This window comes from Moschus berezovskii, chromosome 1 (genome assembly GCF_049115385.1).
Source record: "Moschus berezovskii isolate FMDL1 chromosome 1, NW_MosBer_1.0, whole genome shotgun sequence".
Classification (NCBI taxonomy): domain Eukaryota; kingdom Metazoa; phylum Chordata; class Mammalia; order Artiodactyla; family Moschidae; genus Moschus; species Moschus berezovskii.
This window is the reverse complement of record NC_142460.1, coordinates 97771590-97786224: the sequence shown is the minus strand read 5'-3', so window position 1 is coordinate 97786224 and position 14635 is coordinate 97771590. Positions and strand designations below refer to the sequence as shown.

The 14635-nt window shown below is 38.4% G+C and overlaps 1 protein-coding gene across 1 annotated transcript in view; it reads left to right on the top strand.

Moving 5' to 3' along the window:
- Nucleotides 1-14377, top strand: part of CCDC50 (coiled-coil domain containing 50) — an 82679-nt gene extending 68302 nt beyond the window's left edge. The window contains exons 7-12 of the mRNA XM_055407892.2: nt 843-958; nt 4682-4726; nt 4812-4916; nt 7031-7110; nt 11314-11417; nt 13951-14377. Coding sequence (XP_055263867.2) covers nt 843-958; nt 4682-4726; nt 4812-4916; nt 7031-7110; nt 11314-11417; nt 13951-13970 — 470 coding nt within the window. The 3' untranslated portion in view covers nt 13971-14377. The remainder of the gene's footprint in view (nt 1-842; nt 959-4681; nt 4727-4811; nt 4917-7030; nt 7111-11313; nt 11418-13950) is intronic.
- Nucleotides 14378-14635: the final 258 nt, after the last annotated feature.

Sequence of the window (14635 nt, the reverse complement as noted above, 5' to 3'; positions counted from 1 at the left end):
AGACCCCCTGGAGAAGGGAATGGCAATCTACTACCAGTATTCTTGACTGGAGAATCTCCTGGACAGAGGATCCTGTTGGGCTACAGTCCATGGGGTCACAAAGAGTTGGACACGACCAAGTGACTAACACACATAACATTTCAAAGTAAAAAGTCCAAGTTCCGTACTAGTCCCCATGTTCCTTTCTCCTGAGAGCAAATAAAACTGTTAAGGTCATTGTGCTCTCTGACATTTCACTTATGTTGTATCCTCCTTAAAATTTAACAACATAAACTGATGAGAGCACTGAGAGAGATCTAAAGCAAGTGAATTTGGAGACCATCAGAGCAGAACCCAGGGCACGGCCACTGGTTGGTTAGTAGGCACTGTCACAGAACTCCCACGTGATACTGTTTCTGTTCCCTCTCAAGTAAGGTCTGCAAGGCTGAGGCAGAAAAATGGAAAGCCTCTCATTTCCTTCAGCCTTGACAACTTAATCTCTTCAGAATTCCAACTAACTTTCTTTTCTCTAAATTATTTTTTTTCAGGGACTTAATCTTTTTTCACTTCCTGTTTTACAAAAGCTTCACTTACAGTTCTTTGTATGGTTTACTTCTGTTGGAGAAACTGAGAGGCAGTTTTTACCAGGCAGGTTTGGGTGGGTAACTGTTTAAATGTGTGGATTACCTATTTCACCTCTCCCATGCCTAGGGGAAACACTTATTTCCATCACACCCTACACCGAATTTTAGAGTTGATGCAGTATTGTCACAGTTAGATACTGAAGACAAACTTCTTTTTCTTAAATGTTGCAACTTCTCATGAAATTACTCAATAACCTTATTGCACTGACTTTTTTCTAGGAATGAAGCCCAGAGTGATGAAAGAAACAGTATCTACTCCATCACGAGTGACTCACAGAGATCAAGAATGGTATGATGCTGAAATTGCCAGAAAACTTCAAGAAGAAGAAATTTTGGTGAGCAGAATTTAACACAAGATTTTAGGTGAATCAGGTTTTTTGTGTTTTGAATCAACCTTGGCATTTATATAATAGGTGTTTTAGTCCTTTCTGATGAGAAACTGATACCTTCTTTATGGGTGGAAAAAGAGAAACATCAGGAATAAAGTGTCCAGTTTTATTCACTGAGTAATTATTCAGTTCATTTCAGTTCAGTTCAGTCCAGTTGCTCAGTCATGTCTGACGGTTTGTGACCCCATGGACAGCAGCACACCAGGCCTCCCTGTCTATCACCAATTCCTGGAGCTTACTCAAACTCATGTTAATTGAGTCAGTGATGCCATCCAACGATCTCATCCTCTGTCATCCCCTTCTCCTCCTGCCCTCAGTCTTTCCCAGCATCAAGGTCTTTTCAAATGAGTCAGTTCTTCACATCACATGGCCAAAGTATTGGAGTTTCAGCTTCAACATCAGTCTTTCCAATGAATATTCAGGACTGATCTCCTTTAGGATGGACTGGTTGGATCTCCTTGCAGTCCAAGGGACTCTCAAGAGTCTTCTCCAACACCACAGTTCAAAAGCATCAGTTCTTCGGCACTCAGCTTTCTTTATAACTCAAATTTCATATCCATACATGACTACTGGAAAGACCATAGCTTTGACTAGATGGACCTTTGCTGGCAAAGGGATGTCTCTTCTTTTTAATATGCTGTCTGGGTTGGTCATAACTTTTCTTCCAACCAGTAAGCGTCTTTTAATTTTATGGCTGCAGTCACCATCTGCAGTGATTTTGTAGCCCCCCAAAATAAAGTCAGCCACTGTTTCTGCTGTTTCCCCATCTATTTGCCGTGAACTGATGGGACCGGATGCCATGATCTTAGTTTTCTGAAGGTTGAGCTTTAAGCCAACCTTTTCACTCTCCTCTTTCACACTCATCAAGAGGCTCTTTAGTTCTTCACTTTCTGCCATAAGGGTGGTGTCATCTGCATATCTGAGATTATTGATATTTCTCCCGGCAATCTTGATTCCAGCTTCTTCCAGCCCAGTGTTCCTCATGGTGTACTCTGCATATAAGTTAAATCAGCAGCGTGACAATATACAGCCTTGACATACTCTTTTCCCTATTTGGAACCAGTCTGTTTTTCCATGTGCAGTTCTAACTGTTGCTTTCTGACCTGCATACAGATTTCTCAAGGGGCAGGTCAGGTGGTCTGGTATTCCCTTCTCTTAAAGAATTTTCCACAGTTTATTGTGATCCACACAGTCAAAGGCTTTGGCATAGTCAATAAAACAGAAATAGATATTTTTCTGGAACTCTCTTGCTTTTTTGATGATCCAGCGGATGTTGGCAATTTGATCTCTGGTATCTCTGCCTTTTCTAAAACCTGCTTGAACATCTGGAAGTTCACGGTTCACATATTGCTGAAGCCTGGCTTGGAGAATTTTGAGCATTAATTTGCTAGTATATGAGATGAGTGCAATTGTGCGGTAGTTTGAGCATTATTTGGCATTGCCTTTCTTTGGGATTGGAATGAAAACTGACCTTTTCCAGTCCTGTGGCCACTGCTGAATTTTCAAAATTTGCTGGCATATTGAGTGCAGCACTTTCACAGCATCATCTTTTAGGGTTTGAAATAGCTCACCTGGAATTCCCTCACCTCTTTGTTTGTAGTGATGCTTCCAAAGGCCCACTTGACTTCACATTCCAGGATGTCTGGCTCTAGGTGAGTGATCATCCCATCGTGATTATCTGGGTCATGAAGATCTTTTTTGTATAGTTCTTCTTTGTATTCTCACCACCTCTTCTTAATATCTTCTGCTTCTGTTAGGTCCATACCATTTCTGTCCTTTATTGAACCCATCTTTGCATGAAATGTTCCCTTGGTATCTCTAATTTTCTTGAAGAAACCTCTAGTCTTTCTTATTCTGTTGTTTTCCTCTATAATTTTACACTGATCACTGAGGAATGCTTTCTTATCTCTCCTTGCTTTTTTTTGGAACTCTGCATTCAAAAGCGTATATATCTTTACTTTCACTTCTCTTCTTTTCACAGCTATTTGTAAGTCCTCCTCAGACAGCCGTTTCTCTTTTTTGCATTTCTTTTTCTTGGGGGTGGTCTTTATCCCTGTCTCCTGTACAATGTCACGAACCTCCGTCCATAGTTCATCAGGCACTCTGTCTATCAGATCTTCTGGAGATGGCAATGGTAACCCATTCCAGTCCTCTTGCCTGGAATATCCCATCGACGGAGGAGCCTGGTAGGCAGCAGTCCATGGGGTCGCTAAGAGTCGGACACAACTGAGCAACTTCACTTTACTTTTCACATTCATACATTGGAGAAGGAAATGTGAGCCCACTCCAGTGTTCTTGCCTGGAGAATCCCAGGGACGGGGGAGCCTGGTGGGCTGCTGTCTATGGGTCGCACAGAGTCAGACAGTACTGAAGCGACTTAGCAGCAACAGCTATCAGATCTAATCCCTTAAATCTATTTCTCACTTCCACTGTATAATCATAAGGGATTTGGTTTAGGTCATAGCTGAATGGCCTAGTGGTTTTCCCTACTTTTCTCAATTTAAGTCAGAATTTGGCAATAAGGAGTTCATGATCAGAGCCACATTTAGCTCCCGGCCTTGCTTTTGCTGAATGTATAGAGTTTCTCCTTCTTTGGTTGCAAAGAATATAATCAGTCATCGGGGTCTTTTCAGATGAGTCAGCTCTTTGCATCAGGTGGCCAAAGTATTGGAGTTTCAGCTTCAACATCAATCCTTCCAATGAATATTCAGGACTGATTTCCTTTAGGGTGGACTGGTTGGATCTCCTTGCAGTCCACGGGACTCAAGAGTCTTCTCCAACACCACAGTTCAAAAGCATCAGTTCTTCGGCGCTCAGCTTTCTTTATAGACTAACTCTTACATCCATGCATGACTCCTGGAAATACCATAGCCTTGACTAGACAGACCTTTGCTGCCAAAAATACGCTGTCTAGGTTGGTCATAACTTTTCTTCCAAGGAGTAAACGTCTTTTAATTTCATGGCTGCAGTTACCATCTGCAGTGATTTTAGAGCCCAGAAAAATAAAGTCTGCCACTGTTTCCACTTTTTCTCTATCTATTTGCCATTAAGTGATAAGACTGGATGCCATGTTCTTTGTTTTCTGAATGTTGAGCTTTAAGCCAACTTTTTCACTCTCCTCTTTATTATGCACTGTATAATTTGATAAAAATAGACCCTGTTCTGGCTAATGATTGCCGGGAGCAATATCAATATCCTCAGATATGCAGATGAACTGAACTGAAAGACCTGTCCCACCAGATTGTCTCCAGCACAGAGAGCCTTACTCTACCCTGAACTCCCTCAGGTTGTGTTGAAGGTCAACAGCTGCCACAGTGCAGGGTTTTGTCTTTGCAGAGGCAGATGGCGCATGCCCTATTTGTTCTGTTGTCGGCAACAATCTTGGCATGTGCCAGCTTGTAGTTGACAATATATATATATGTATAATGCAATACTGTTCAGGTATAAAAATGAGGAAATCCTTGTGTGCCCCAGACTCTGTGACTGAACTGAACTGGCTAATGAAAGTATACAAACTGATTATCATCTTCAGGGATGTTGATCACGATTAGTTTCAAATACCAGTGGGTTTTTTTTTTTTTTTTTTATGTAAGCCTTCCCCACCCCCCCCCGCAGTGGACAACTTAGATTCCAGTTAAATTATACTTTTTTGTATTTTCTGTACCATAGGCTACCCAGGTGGACACGAGAGCAGCTCAAGTTGCTCAGGATGAGGTGCGTTCGTGTTAATTTGTTTAGCCATTATTCTTTGGAAATATCCCAGTAATTTTCTACTTACAGCTTTGCCATTTTTGTTTAGGAAATCGCTAGACTTCTAATGGCTGAAGAAAAGAAAGCTTACAAGAAAGCCAGGGAGCGGGAGAAATCATCTTTGGACAAAAGAAAACATGACCCTGAGTGGAAGGTAGAGTCTGTTTTTAATGAGAAATACAGGTAAAACTATAATGGGGAGTCCTCTTTTAGGGTAAGCTCACAGATATCTTTAGGGCATATAGATTATCTGTCTCTCTTATGTGATTCTGACTTATAAGAGTTGTTTCACCATGAAAAATCATACTGAATTCTTGAAAATAACTATGTATAGAAGTTACTTATGAGGTTGAAAAACTCATTTCCTTCATTTTAAGACCTTCTGAGAGGTAGATGCCTATGGCCACAAACAGACATAGTTTTACTCTGCTTGCCTTCCAGGAAAATTCAGTGTTTTCCACATGCTCTTAAATTTCCACAGGGCCTCCCCCTCCTCTTTGGACTTTTCTGTTCATTTTTATTGTCCTTACTTCTTGATCCTATGCCAGCTGTCTCTCTTGCCTCTGGCATCACTTGATCCATGGCAGATGGACAGCCATTCTTATCACCAGCCATCATTGCTTATGAAACTATCTAGCATGAGCTTCAGTTGTTACCTTCTTCTCGTTAATCAGAAATAGTAGAGACAAAATAGACAGCGACTGCTGTTCATTCTGCCATAGTCTAATTATTGTATGTGGTGACTGCAAGTTTTGTTGAACAGATCTTACTCATTGGTTTCTGTGTGCAAAGCACCACTCTGGACTTACAGGGAGAGACAAAGATAGATTTTCCTCAGAATAATGTATAATGTTGGGAAGAAGACAGACTATAGACAGCTAACAAATGTGAGGTCAAGCTGGCTGAAAAATGCATAATGGAAAAACAAAAGGAGCTGGAGTGAGGATTTATACTGTAAAGGCTTTCAGGGAGGCAGTCTGTACTGGGCTGGAAGGATGCAGCCAGGTGTGTATCCATGATATGATTGAGGTTGTGCTTGGTTCTTCTCCTCCCCACTTCCCTCCCTCTCTCAAACAAAATCCTCCCTTGGGCCGTTGGTCCTGTCCCAGTCTTAGCATATGTTTTGAGAAAAACGAAGAAAGAGAAAATATTGAAATAGTATTTCTCTACTGTTGCCTGTTGCTCAGTTGTGAATCTAAAAGCAAATGAAAATATTATTTCCATGTTATCTATTTACCCTGATCATAATTCAGGATTACTCCAAACAGACATATATCATTTTCCTAGAAGACTTCCCAAATGCTCCTGTTACGTAAATGAAGCTCCTAGTAATTGCTCAAGAGTTCCTCAAGTTCTTTGTTAACTCAGCTATGCTGAAAGTAGATATTTTTAAAGATTACAAATCAGGGAAGAGAAGAAGGGCACATTTCTAGCAAGCATCAGGACTTCTGTTATTTTTAGATTCTGTCAGTGGGGCTGGAGTTGTTTCTCTCTAGAAAAGTTGGCATGAATATGCCTTATTTCTGGGCTTGAAAGTTATTATCCCTGTTAAGAAACAAGTTTAATAGCATGAATCTGGATTCCGTAGACTCTGGGAGTCCTCCAGTTCTGTTACTGAACCAAACTTGGATCTGCTCGCTTTTGCACAGTAAAGCAAATCTACTGATATACCGGGTTGTGGTGAAGGAAAGTGTAGCATTTATTGTAAGGCTCCGTACATGCAGTCAGGGACAGCTAGTGCTCAAAAGGCCCGAACTCCCTGGTGGGTTTCAGGAAAGCATTTTTAAAAGATCTGGCGACTACGTGCTTGTGGTCATCAGGTAGTGCACATCTTCCATTTGGTGGGGGTTTTCATATCTGTAAAACCACTCAGGGAGTGAGCACCATATACTTTTATCTAAGTACTTCATAAAAGAGCTGAAGCCGAGGATATGGGGGAGAGTGTGGCTTGAGCGATTCGTGCTCACAGTCCTTGTTAACTGCCACGTAGCTGCCTTGTTACTAATGGGTGACCAAGCGCACCTCTGTGGTAGAGCCTGTCTGTGAGGGTTTAGTCCACTCATCTGGTTGTACTGACAACCTGAAACACTCTTTCATAACTATAACTTTTTGGTCTCTAAGGACCGTTTAAAAATATTTTGTGTTGCTAAGTTAGGTGTAAGTAACCTAAAATTACGAAAGGAGTTTGGCATTATTTAGATAATCTGTAAATCTAATCTTTCTCTGTTTGCTGTTTTCTGTGTGTGTCTTTTTCTCTTTCCCCCTTAGCCCAAAACAGCTAAATCAGCACACTCAAAGTCAAAAGAGAGTGACGAACCTCACCGTTCTAAGAATGACAGACCAGCACGGTAAGGTGACACCTGAAAAGGGGAGTGAGGATCTTGACCTTGGGGTGAGCAGGAGATATTGGCTGCCTGAAAAGAGTGTTTGTTCCTTGCAGAGGAGATCCAGAAATCTGCAGTTGTGAGGTGGTATCAGGTCTTGCAGGATTATTTTCAAGCTTTGTTTTCTGTTTTAAATTGTGTTGAACAAGTCAAGTCAGGAAGATGGGGAATTTTACAGAAGCTGAGGTAAGGAGAGATGCACTTTTTTGTTAGGACCAGCTCTTATCTCTGGAGTCACTGAATTGATTGCCCTCAACTAAGAAGGGATGAGATTAACCATTTTCTTAAGTAAAATCTCAGGTTTTAAATGTTTGCTGAGTTCCATGATTACGTTGGTGTGTGCATGACATTTGCTGCTGCTGCTGCTGCTAAGTCACTTCAGTCGTGTCCGACTCTGTGTTACCCCCTAGACGGAAGCCCACCAGGCTCCCCCGTCCCTGGGATTCTCCAGGCAAGAACACTGGAGTGGGTTGCCATTTCCTTCTCCAATGTGTGAAAGTGAAGTCGCTCAGTCGTGTCCGACCCCCAGCGACCCCACGGACTGCAGCCCACCAGGCTGCTCTATCCATGGGATTCTCTAGGCAAGAGTACTGGAGTGGTTTGCCATTGCCTTCTCCGGTGCATGACATTTACACGTGTCTAAATTCATTTCTGTGTGAGTCTCAGTGTCCTAGGCAAATACTCATTTTAGTCATTGCAGACTGTTCTTCATCCCACTACAACAGGTAGCTGTGGCCACAGTATACGTATACTTTCTAATTTCTCTCAGGCAGTCTGGGGTCATGGTTATGGAGCAATTGCTACTTTTCCACTGCAAATTGTCAACATTTAAGTCTTTGGGAAGCAACCTTTATTTTTTCTTTATTGCTTTCTGTTGCTTTTCAAGGAAAAACTGATTGGAAGAGGAAAAGAGAATGTTAAATAGAAAAAGACAAAAGTAACACTAAATAACATTTGAAAACTCTAAATTATTGAAACTTTGTACAGTATTTTGGTCCTGATTATTAATGATATATTTACTAATTATTAAAGCATAAGTTTTATGACATTGAAAAATACACACTCTTGTTGTCACTCATTGCTCACGCTTAAACTACTAGACTTATTTCCTTAAATAGAATACATTTAGTGTTCTGGAAAAGCCATACTCTATTTTTAAACCCATGGGCTTTCAGAAGATAAATACCTTTCAGAAAATTATATCAGATTGTAAAACTTTTAGGGCACAGTAGTGTACTTTGTCTAATTGTATACAATTGATTCTTCTTATAGCTTTTAGTTACACACATGCCAGATGTCTTTTAAAGCAGATTTTAGATTTAGTTCAGTTTTATTTATATCCCTGCACAACATCCAAGTTAAATAAGAACTAATCTGTTCTCAGTAGGTAAATAGGTAGGTGTTGCTTATTATGCCTTTTTTTTTTTAAATAAAGGGAATTAAAATCATCTTTAGAGTTATTTTGCAGCCTTTGAAGTCCTTGGACTTTCTAGAACACCAGTATTTTTGACAGCATATGATAGAACAGTCTGAAACGTCTTTATTAAAGTTGAAAACAAGTTTCTGTAATGTAATGGGTTCTCTAAAAATATTTGATATATTGAAAGAACGAATAATCAAATGATCCTGTGTTAAAACTGGCCATTGTAAATGAGTGAAAAGCGGCCTATGACTAGTAAAACTGAAGTCATTTTTTGACTTAAGAGGAATATTTGTCTTTAACTATTAAAATAAAAAAAATTACTTTTTAATAAATATAAAATACTAAAAGAAAAAATATATTTCTTTGCAGAAAGACTAAATGGCAAAACAAAATGAATAAGAATTTTATGAAACCTGTATTTTCATAGTTAAAACTTATAGCTTATGATCTTATTCTAGATAACTTGTACAATTAATGTTAGAAGGTATGCTTTGTTAAGGTTAGATTCTGTGGTTTCCTCTTTCGCATTTAATCATGGTAGAAGATGAGTTACCCATTTGTACAGAAAGAGATGGTTTCACGGATTGAGAAACTTGGAGCTTGCTAGTTCAAGATGTTTACTTCAGGGTAGTGCTGATAGTGGTACAGGGGAAACGGATTCTCATGTGGAGCTTATAACATTCATGGTTAAAAGTCATTTTCATTGTCCATTAAAGATTTCTACTCTAAAAAACAAAACTAGTTGGCAATCTGAATTAATTCCAATTCTTTGTAATTGGAAAAAGTTTTAACCTAAGTTCTAAACTGTTTTAACTATAGGATTTTATATTAATAATGCTACTTGGTATTTTGTTTTTTCCCTTAGAAAAACTTAAGGATTTTATATATATCATTTGGTTCCTACAGTGTTCTTTTGAATATGAAATTTATTTTTCTCCACTTATTCATTTGTCCAGTATTTATTGAGCTCCATAATAATTGCCCAGACCCAGAGTAAGTGGCAGTCAACAAAAATTTTCTTGCTTTTATGAAATTTATAATCTAAACAGACAATTATGCAACTAACTACTATGATTGTGTTAAATGCTAAGGATGAAAAATGCAGGTTGTTAGAAGAGCATAAGAAGATATTTAACCTAGTCTGGGTGTCTGGGAAGGCTTCTTGAAGAAATGAATTTTGAGTGAATTCTGAAGTATATTTGGTTTTATCACTATCTTAAAGATATAAATCATTTCATAAGAACAGTTGGAAACAGGTAATCCTAATACATCAGAAACTATAAAACAAACTATTAGTTAACAAGATTTTTCCAACTTTGGATTTAAATATCCCTAACTGAAATAACTGTCTCCAGTGCAACAAATAATTTGGTAGGACCCCTGGAAGCATTAACCCAAGATTTGTTCTCCACATAAGCGAAAAATGAATAAAACAGCACACCAGATAACTGAGGGCATCTTAGACTGATTTGTTTATCCTCATGGGGGCTATCCTAGAGGATTTGTTGACATCCTAAACTTTGTTCAACACTTCAGCATCCCTTTCCTTGGTGATGAGTTTTTCTGACAGTACCAGTTGGCTTGTGTTTCTCCAGTATTTGGTCATCTAATGAGGATAATAAAAAGAGTAAAATATAGACCCTGACACCTTGATTACAAATCCTGTTTTCTTGAGTGTAAGTTACTTCTTTAGTTAACATTCTTAATTCTGGAGTCAGATTGCTTTATCTCAACTTTATCTGCCAAGACTTATGTTACTTTTTTAAAGGTGAATGTTCTAAATGTCTGTGAGTAATGAAAGAAAAGCATTTATTTAATTTCTAATATTTATAAACAAATGATTCCATGCTCTTAACACACAATTTGAACACAACTTTGGGAAACACCAAAAAAATGAGAGGTTTTGTTTTACAGCTTTATTAATGCCAAGTGTCTGCAAAAATCTGTTATATAATTACAATAATAAAAGTTTGGAGTATTAAAAATTTCCCATGTTTTTTTACAGTTGTCTTGTTTTGACATGAAGTTGCACACGTATTAAAACGATCCTTTCCTTCTCTAAGCTCTACTCTGCCACCTAGTGGTGTAACGAACTTTGCTCTAAATTTCCTGTGTTGACCAGTGTTCCATCTCCCTCCCTTCTTAGCTGCTGCCTTCTCTCCCTTAATTACTTTCTTCCCCCATCTGTCATTTCCTTTCTTTCTCTTTTTCTTGATGAAACCTGCGAAAACAAAATATATTTCTCATTAATGGCAGTGATCATTGTTCATCTATCCCTTACCACAGTGAATGAATGTGAATAGTCGCTCAGTCGTGTCCAGCTCTTTCCGATCTCATGGACTGTAGCCCGCCAGGCTCCTCTGACCATGAGATTCTCCAGGCAAGAATACTGGAGTTTCCATTTCCTTCTCCAGGGGATCTTCCTGACCCAGGGATCGAACCCAGGTCTACCGCATTGCAGGCAGATACTTTACTGTCTGAGCCACCTGGGAGGCCCACCAGTGCCCCACACTTATTAGGTGCTCAGAAGATACTTGTTTTTATTGAATTATGTGCATCAAAACAAAGAAACAAGTTAAATAATTTATCCAAGGTTATACAACTGGCTAGGAACTACCATGAGGATTCTGAAATATTCCGGCTTTGCATCTCCACTGAAACTATGTTTTCTAAGTGATCCAGTGAGGGATGGAATCGTAGTCATCACTACATAGAATATCTTTTTAAATCTTGACTTTTCTTAGGCCACCACCACCTGCCATGACAGATGCTGAAGGTTTGGATTACACTCCTGGGAACCAGCATAATTCCACACGTCACTGCTCAAAGACAGAGTCTTCTCATAAAGGTAAGACAAATGTTTATGGTTAGCTGTAAGATCTTTTTTAATAATCGCCATGCTATAGTGGAAAAGCCAGGTGCTATATTATAGATCACTAGAGTGAAAAATAAGTTAGTCTTCTTTTGAGCAGATCATTATATTATTCTTCATTTATTAGAGGGCTTCCCTGATAATTCGGTTGGTGAAGAATCTGCCTGTAATATGGGAGATCATGGTTCGATTCCTGGGTTGGGAAGATCCACTGGAGAAGATCATTATGTTCAGTTCAGTTCAGTTCAATCGCTCAATCGTGTCCGACTCTTTGCGACCCCATGAACTGCAGCACGCCAGGCCTCCCTGTCCATCACCAACTCCCAGAGTCTACCCAAACCCATGTCCATCAAGTCGGTGATGCCATCCAACCATCTCATCTTCTGTCGTCCCCTTCTCCTCCTGCCCTCAATCTTTCCCAGCATCAGGGTCTTTTCCAATGAGTCAGCTCTTCACATGAGGTGGCCAAAGTATTGGAGTTTCAGCTTCAACATCAATCCTTCCAATGAACACCCAGGATTGATCTCCTTTAGGATGGACTGGTTGGATCTCCTTGCAGTCCAAGGGACTCTCAAGAGTCTTCTCCAGCACCACAGTTCAAAAGCATCAATTATTCAGTGCTCAGCTTTCTTTATAGTCCAACTCTTACATCATTGCATGACTACTAGAAAAACCATAGCCTTGACTCGACGGACCCTTTGTGGCAAAGTAATGTCTCTGCTTTTTAATGTGCTGTCTAGGTTGGTCATAACTTTTATTCTTCATTTATTAAAAAACAAACAAAAAAAATGATTTAAAAACAGGAAGCAGACACCTTAAATTGAATGGAAGATTTTCTGTGTGCACTTAGTTGAGCTTTGAACAACCCAGTTTTGAACTACTCAAGTGTCCATTTATACATGGTTTTTTTTTTTTTTTCTTCTTGTAGTGAATACTGTAGTACTACACCATCCATGTTGGTTGAGTCAGCAAACAAATATACAGAGGGCCTCTGTAAACTGTATGTGGATTTTCAGCTATGCAAAGGGTCAGTGCCTCTGACCCCGCCTGCATTGTTCAGGGGTTGACAGTATTTATTTTCGTTTTCTCCTGGGAGAGTTCATAGCTTTTATCAATGGGTGGCAATGTCCCCCATTTAGATCTGTTGGATTTTAACTGTCCTGGCTATTGTTTCCCATCTACCCATGACTCTCTCTTAGTTAGATTAAAGTACACAGATACACATACACATCACAGAAACACATCACGCAGAAGAAAACTGGGGCAAAGAAAATGAGGAAAGAACATGAGATCTTAGTTGGACCAGATCTTTAAAATGAAAGGAATAATCAGGTCTGTCTCGTTTACTAATGATAGGCATTGACTTAATGTGCAATTTTATGACAGTCATAAAATGAGATAATGAAAATGTAGTTTCTCATATTAATTTGTTCATCTAAAAGTATACGTGATTTTAATGGTGTCAGCATTGTCAGGATTATATAAGTAAAATACATGAAAGCAGATTGCAACAGACTTCACAAATATTAGGTATTATTAGTTGATTTTTTTTTATTTTTTATGTTTTTTGAAGATTTCTTAGGTGATGTTTTCATTATCCTTTCCCAAATCTAATGATTACCTTTCCAAGCTTACTTAAATTTTCTTTTCTTCAGTGATATACAAGATACCAATGCACAGGTGCCCCTCCAGACCCATTAAATTAGAATTTTGGGGGATACATTTTGCCAGGCATTGTTTTTTTTTTTTAATCTCTCCTTATTATCCTCCAATTAAAAATAAAAATAATAAAAAGCTCCCCTTCTCCTGCTCTCCTATCATTCTACCATTTATCCAATGTTGAGAATAAGACAAAAAGATGAGATTAGTTGAACATTATCAAAACAACCCATACACTATGATTTTCATCAGTTGGTGACCTTTTCAGTATCCCTTGTTTATTTCTTTCTCAAATTATATACAAGCATTACTTTTACGAGGTGCATTCCTGTCCTTCCCATACATTTTATACATAGTACTAAACAAACACATTGATTCTGAATATAAGTACAGTTTCCCTAGGTACCTATCTGCAGCATATTGGTTCCAGAATTCCCGAGGATTTCAAAATCCCCGGATTCTTAAGCTCCTTATATAAAATGTTGTAGTATTTGCATATGACCTACGTATACCCTCCCCTAAACTTTAAATCTTCTCTAGATTACTTATAAATGTATAATACAATGTAAATGCTCTGTAAATACTTCAAACATATGTCAAATTCAAGTTTTGCCTTTTTGGAACTTTCTGGGATTTTTTTTTTCTGAATATTTTCAATCCATGCTGGATGGAGAACCCACAGATATGGAGAACCAATTTGTATGTTTACAACCAAGAACAAACAAAACACATAAACCACTTGAAAAGCATAGAAATATAGATAACATTGTTTTATTTGAACAGGGAGAAAAACAGTGTCTCAGAGATTTTTTCCTTAATCGTTTTTCTTCCTTTTTCCTTTTCTCCTCAGGTTTCCATTATAAACGGTAAAAACCTAGGAATCTGCCTTGAAAACGGACTCACTGTAGCAAAATTACTGGATGATACAGAACACATCCCACGCTTATTTTTTTCTTCCTCTATTTTGTATTCCTGAGATTTATCCTCAAGTATTTTTTGGACCATGAATAATTTTCATTCACTTAAAATGTTTTGGTTATTCCTGATCACTTGGGCAGTACAAGAAAATCTAGCTTCTGAATATTGGCCATCTCTCTGGAGCATATGCTTCTTGGGGTATAGTATCTAAGAGCTCTATAAAATGCCATTTTCATTAGGTATGGAGTATTGATATTTAATGAATAGGCTTTACTTAGCAATTAGGATTTTGTGGAGGTAATGATTGAAGTAAAACATACTGTTTGGATGCAATGCAGAATAAAATAATAAAAGAAATAGCTTTTTTGGTGCATTAGTGTATGATATATTAAAAGATAAGAGACTTTTACCTTTTTTTTTTTTTCTGCTATTCAGGGAAAGAAAAAAATGACAACCATAAAGTATTTGAAAAGAAAAATAAAAAGGAACAGTTGAAATATGTAACTGACTATAAAGACTGCAGAGGTTTTATGTATCCTTATACACCCTCCTGGGAAAATTGGCCTAGATGTCATTCACTAACACCGTTTCTGCCATTGCCTCCTTAATAACAAGTA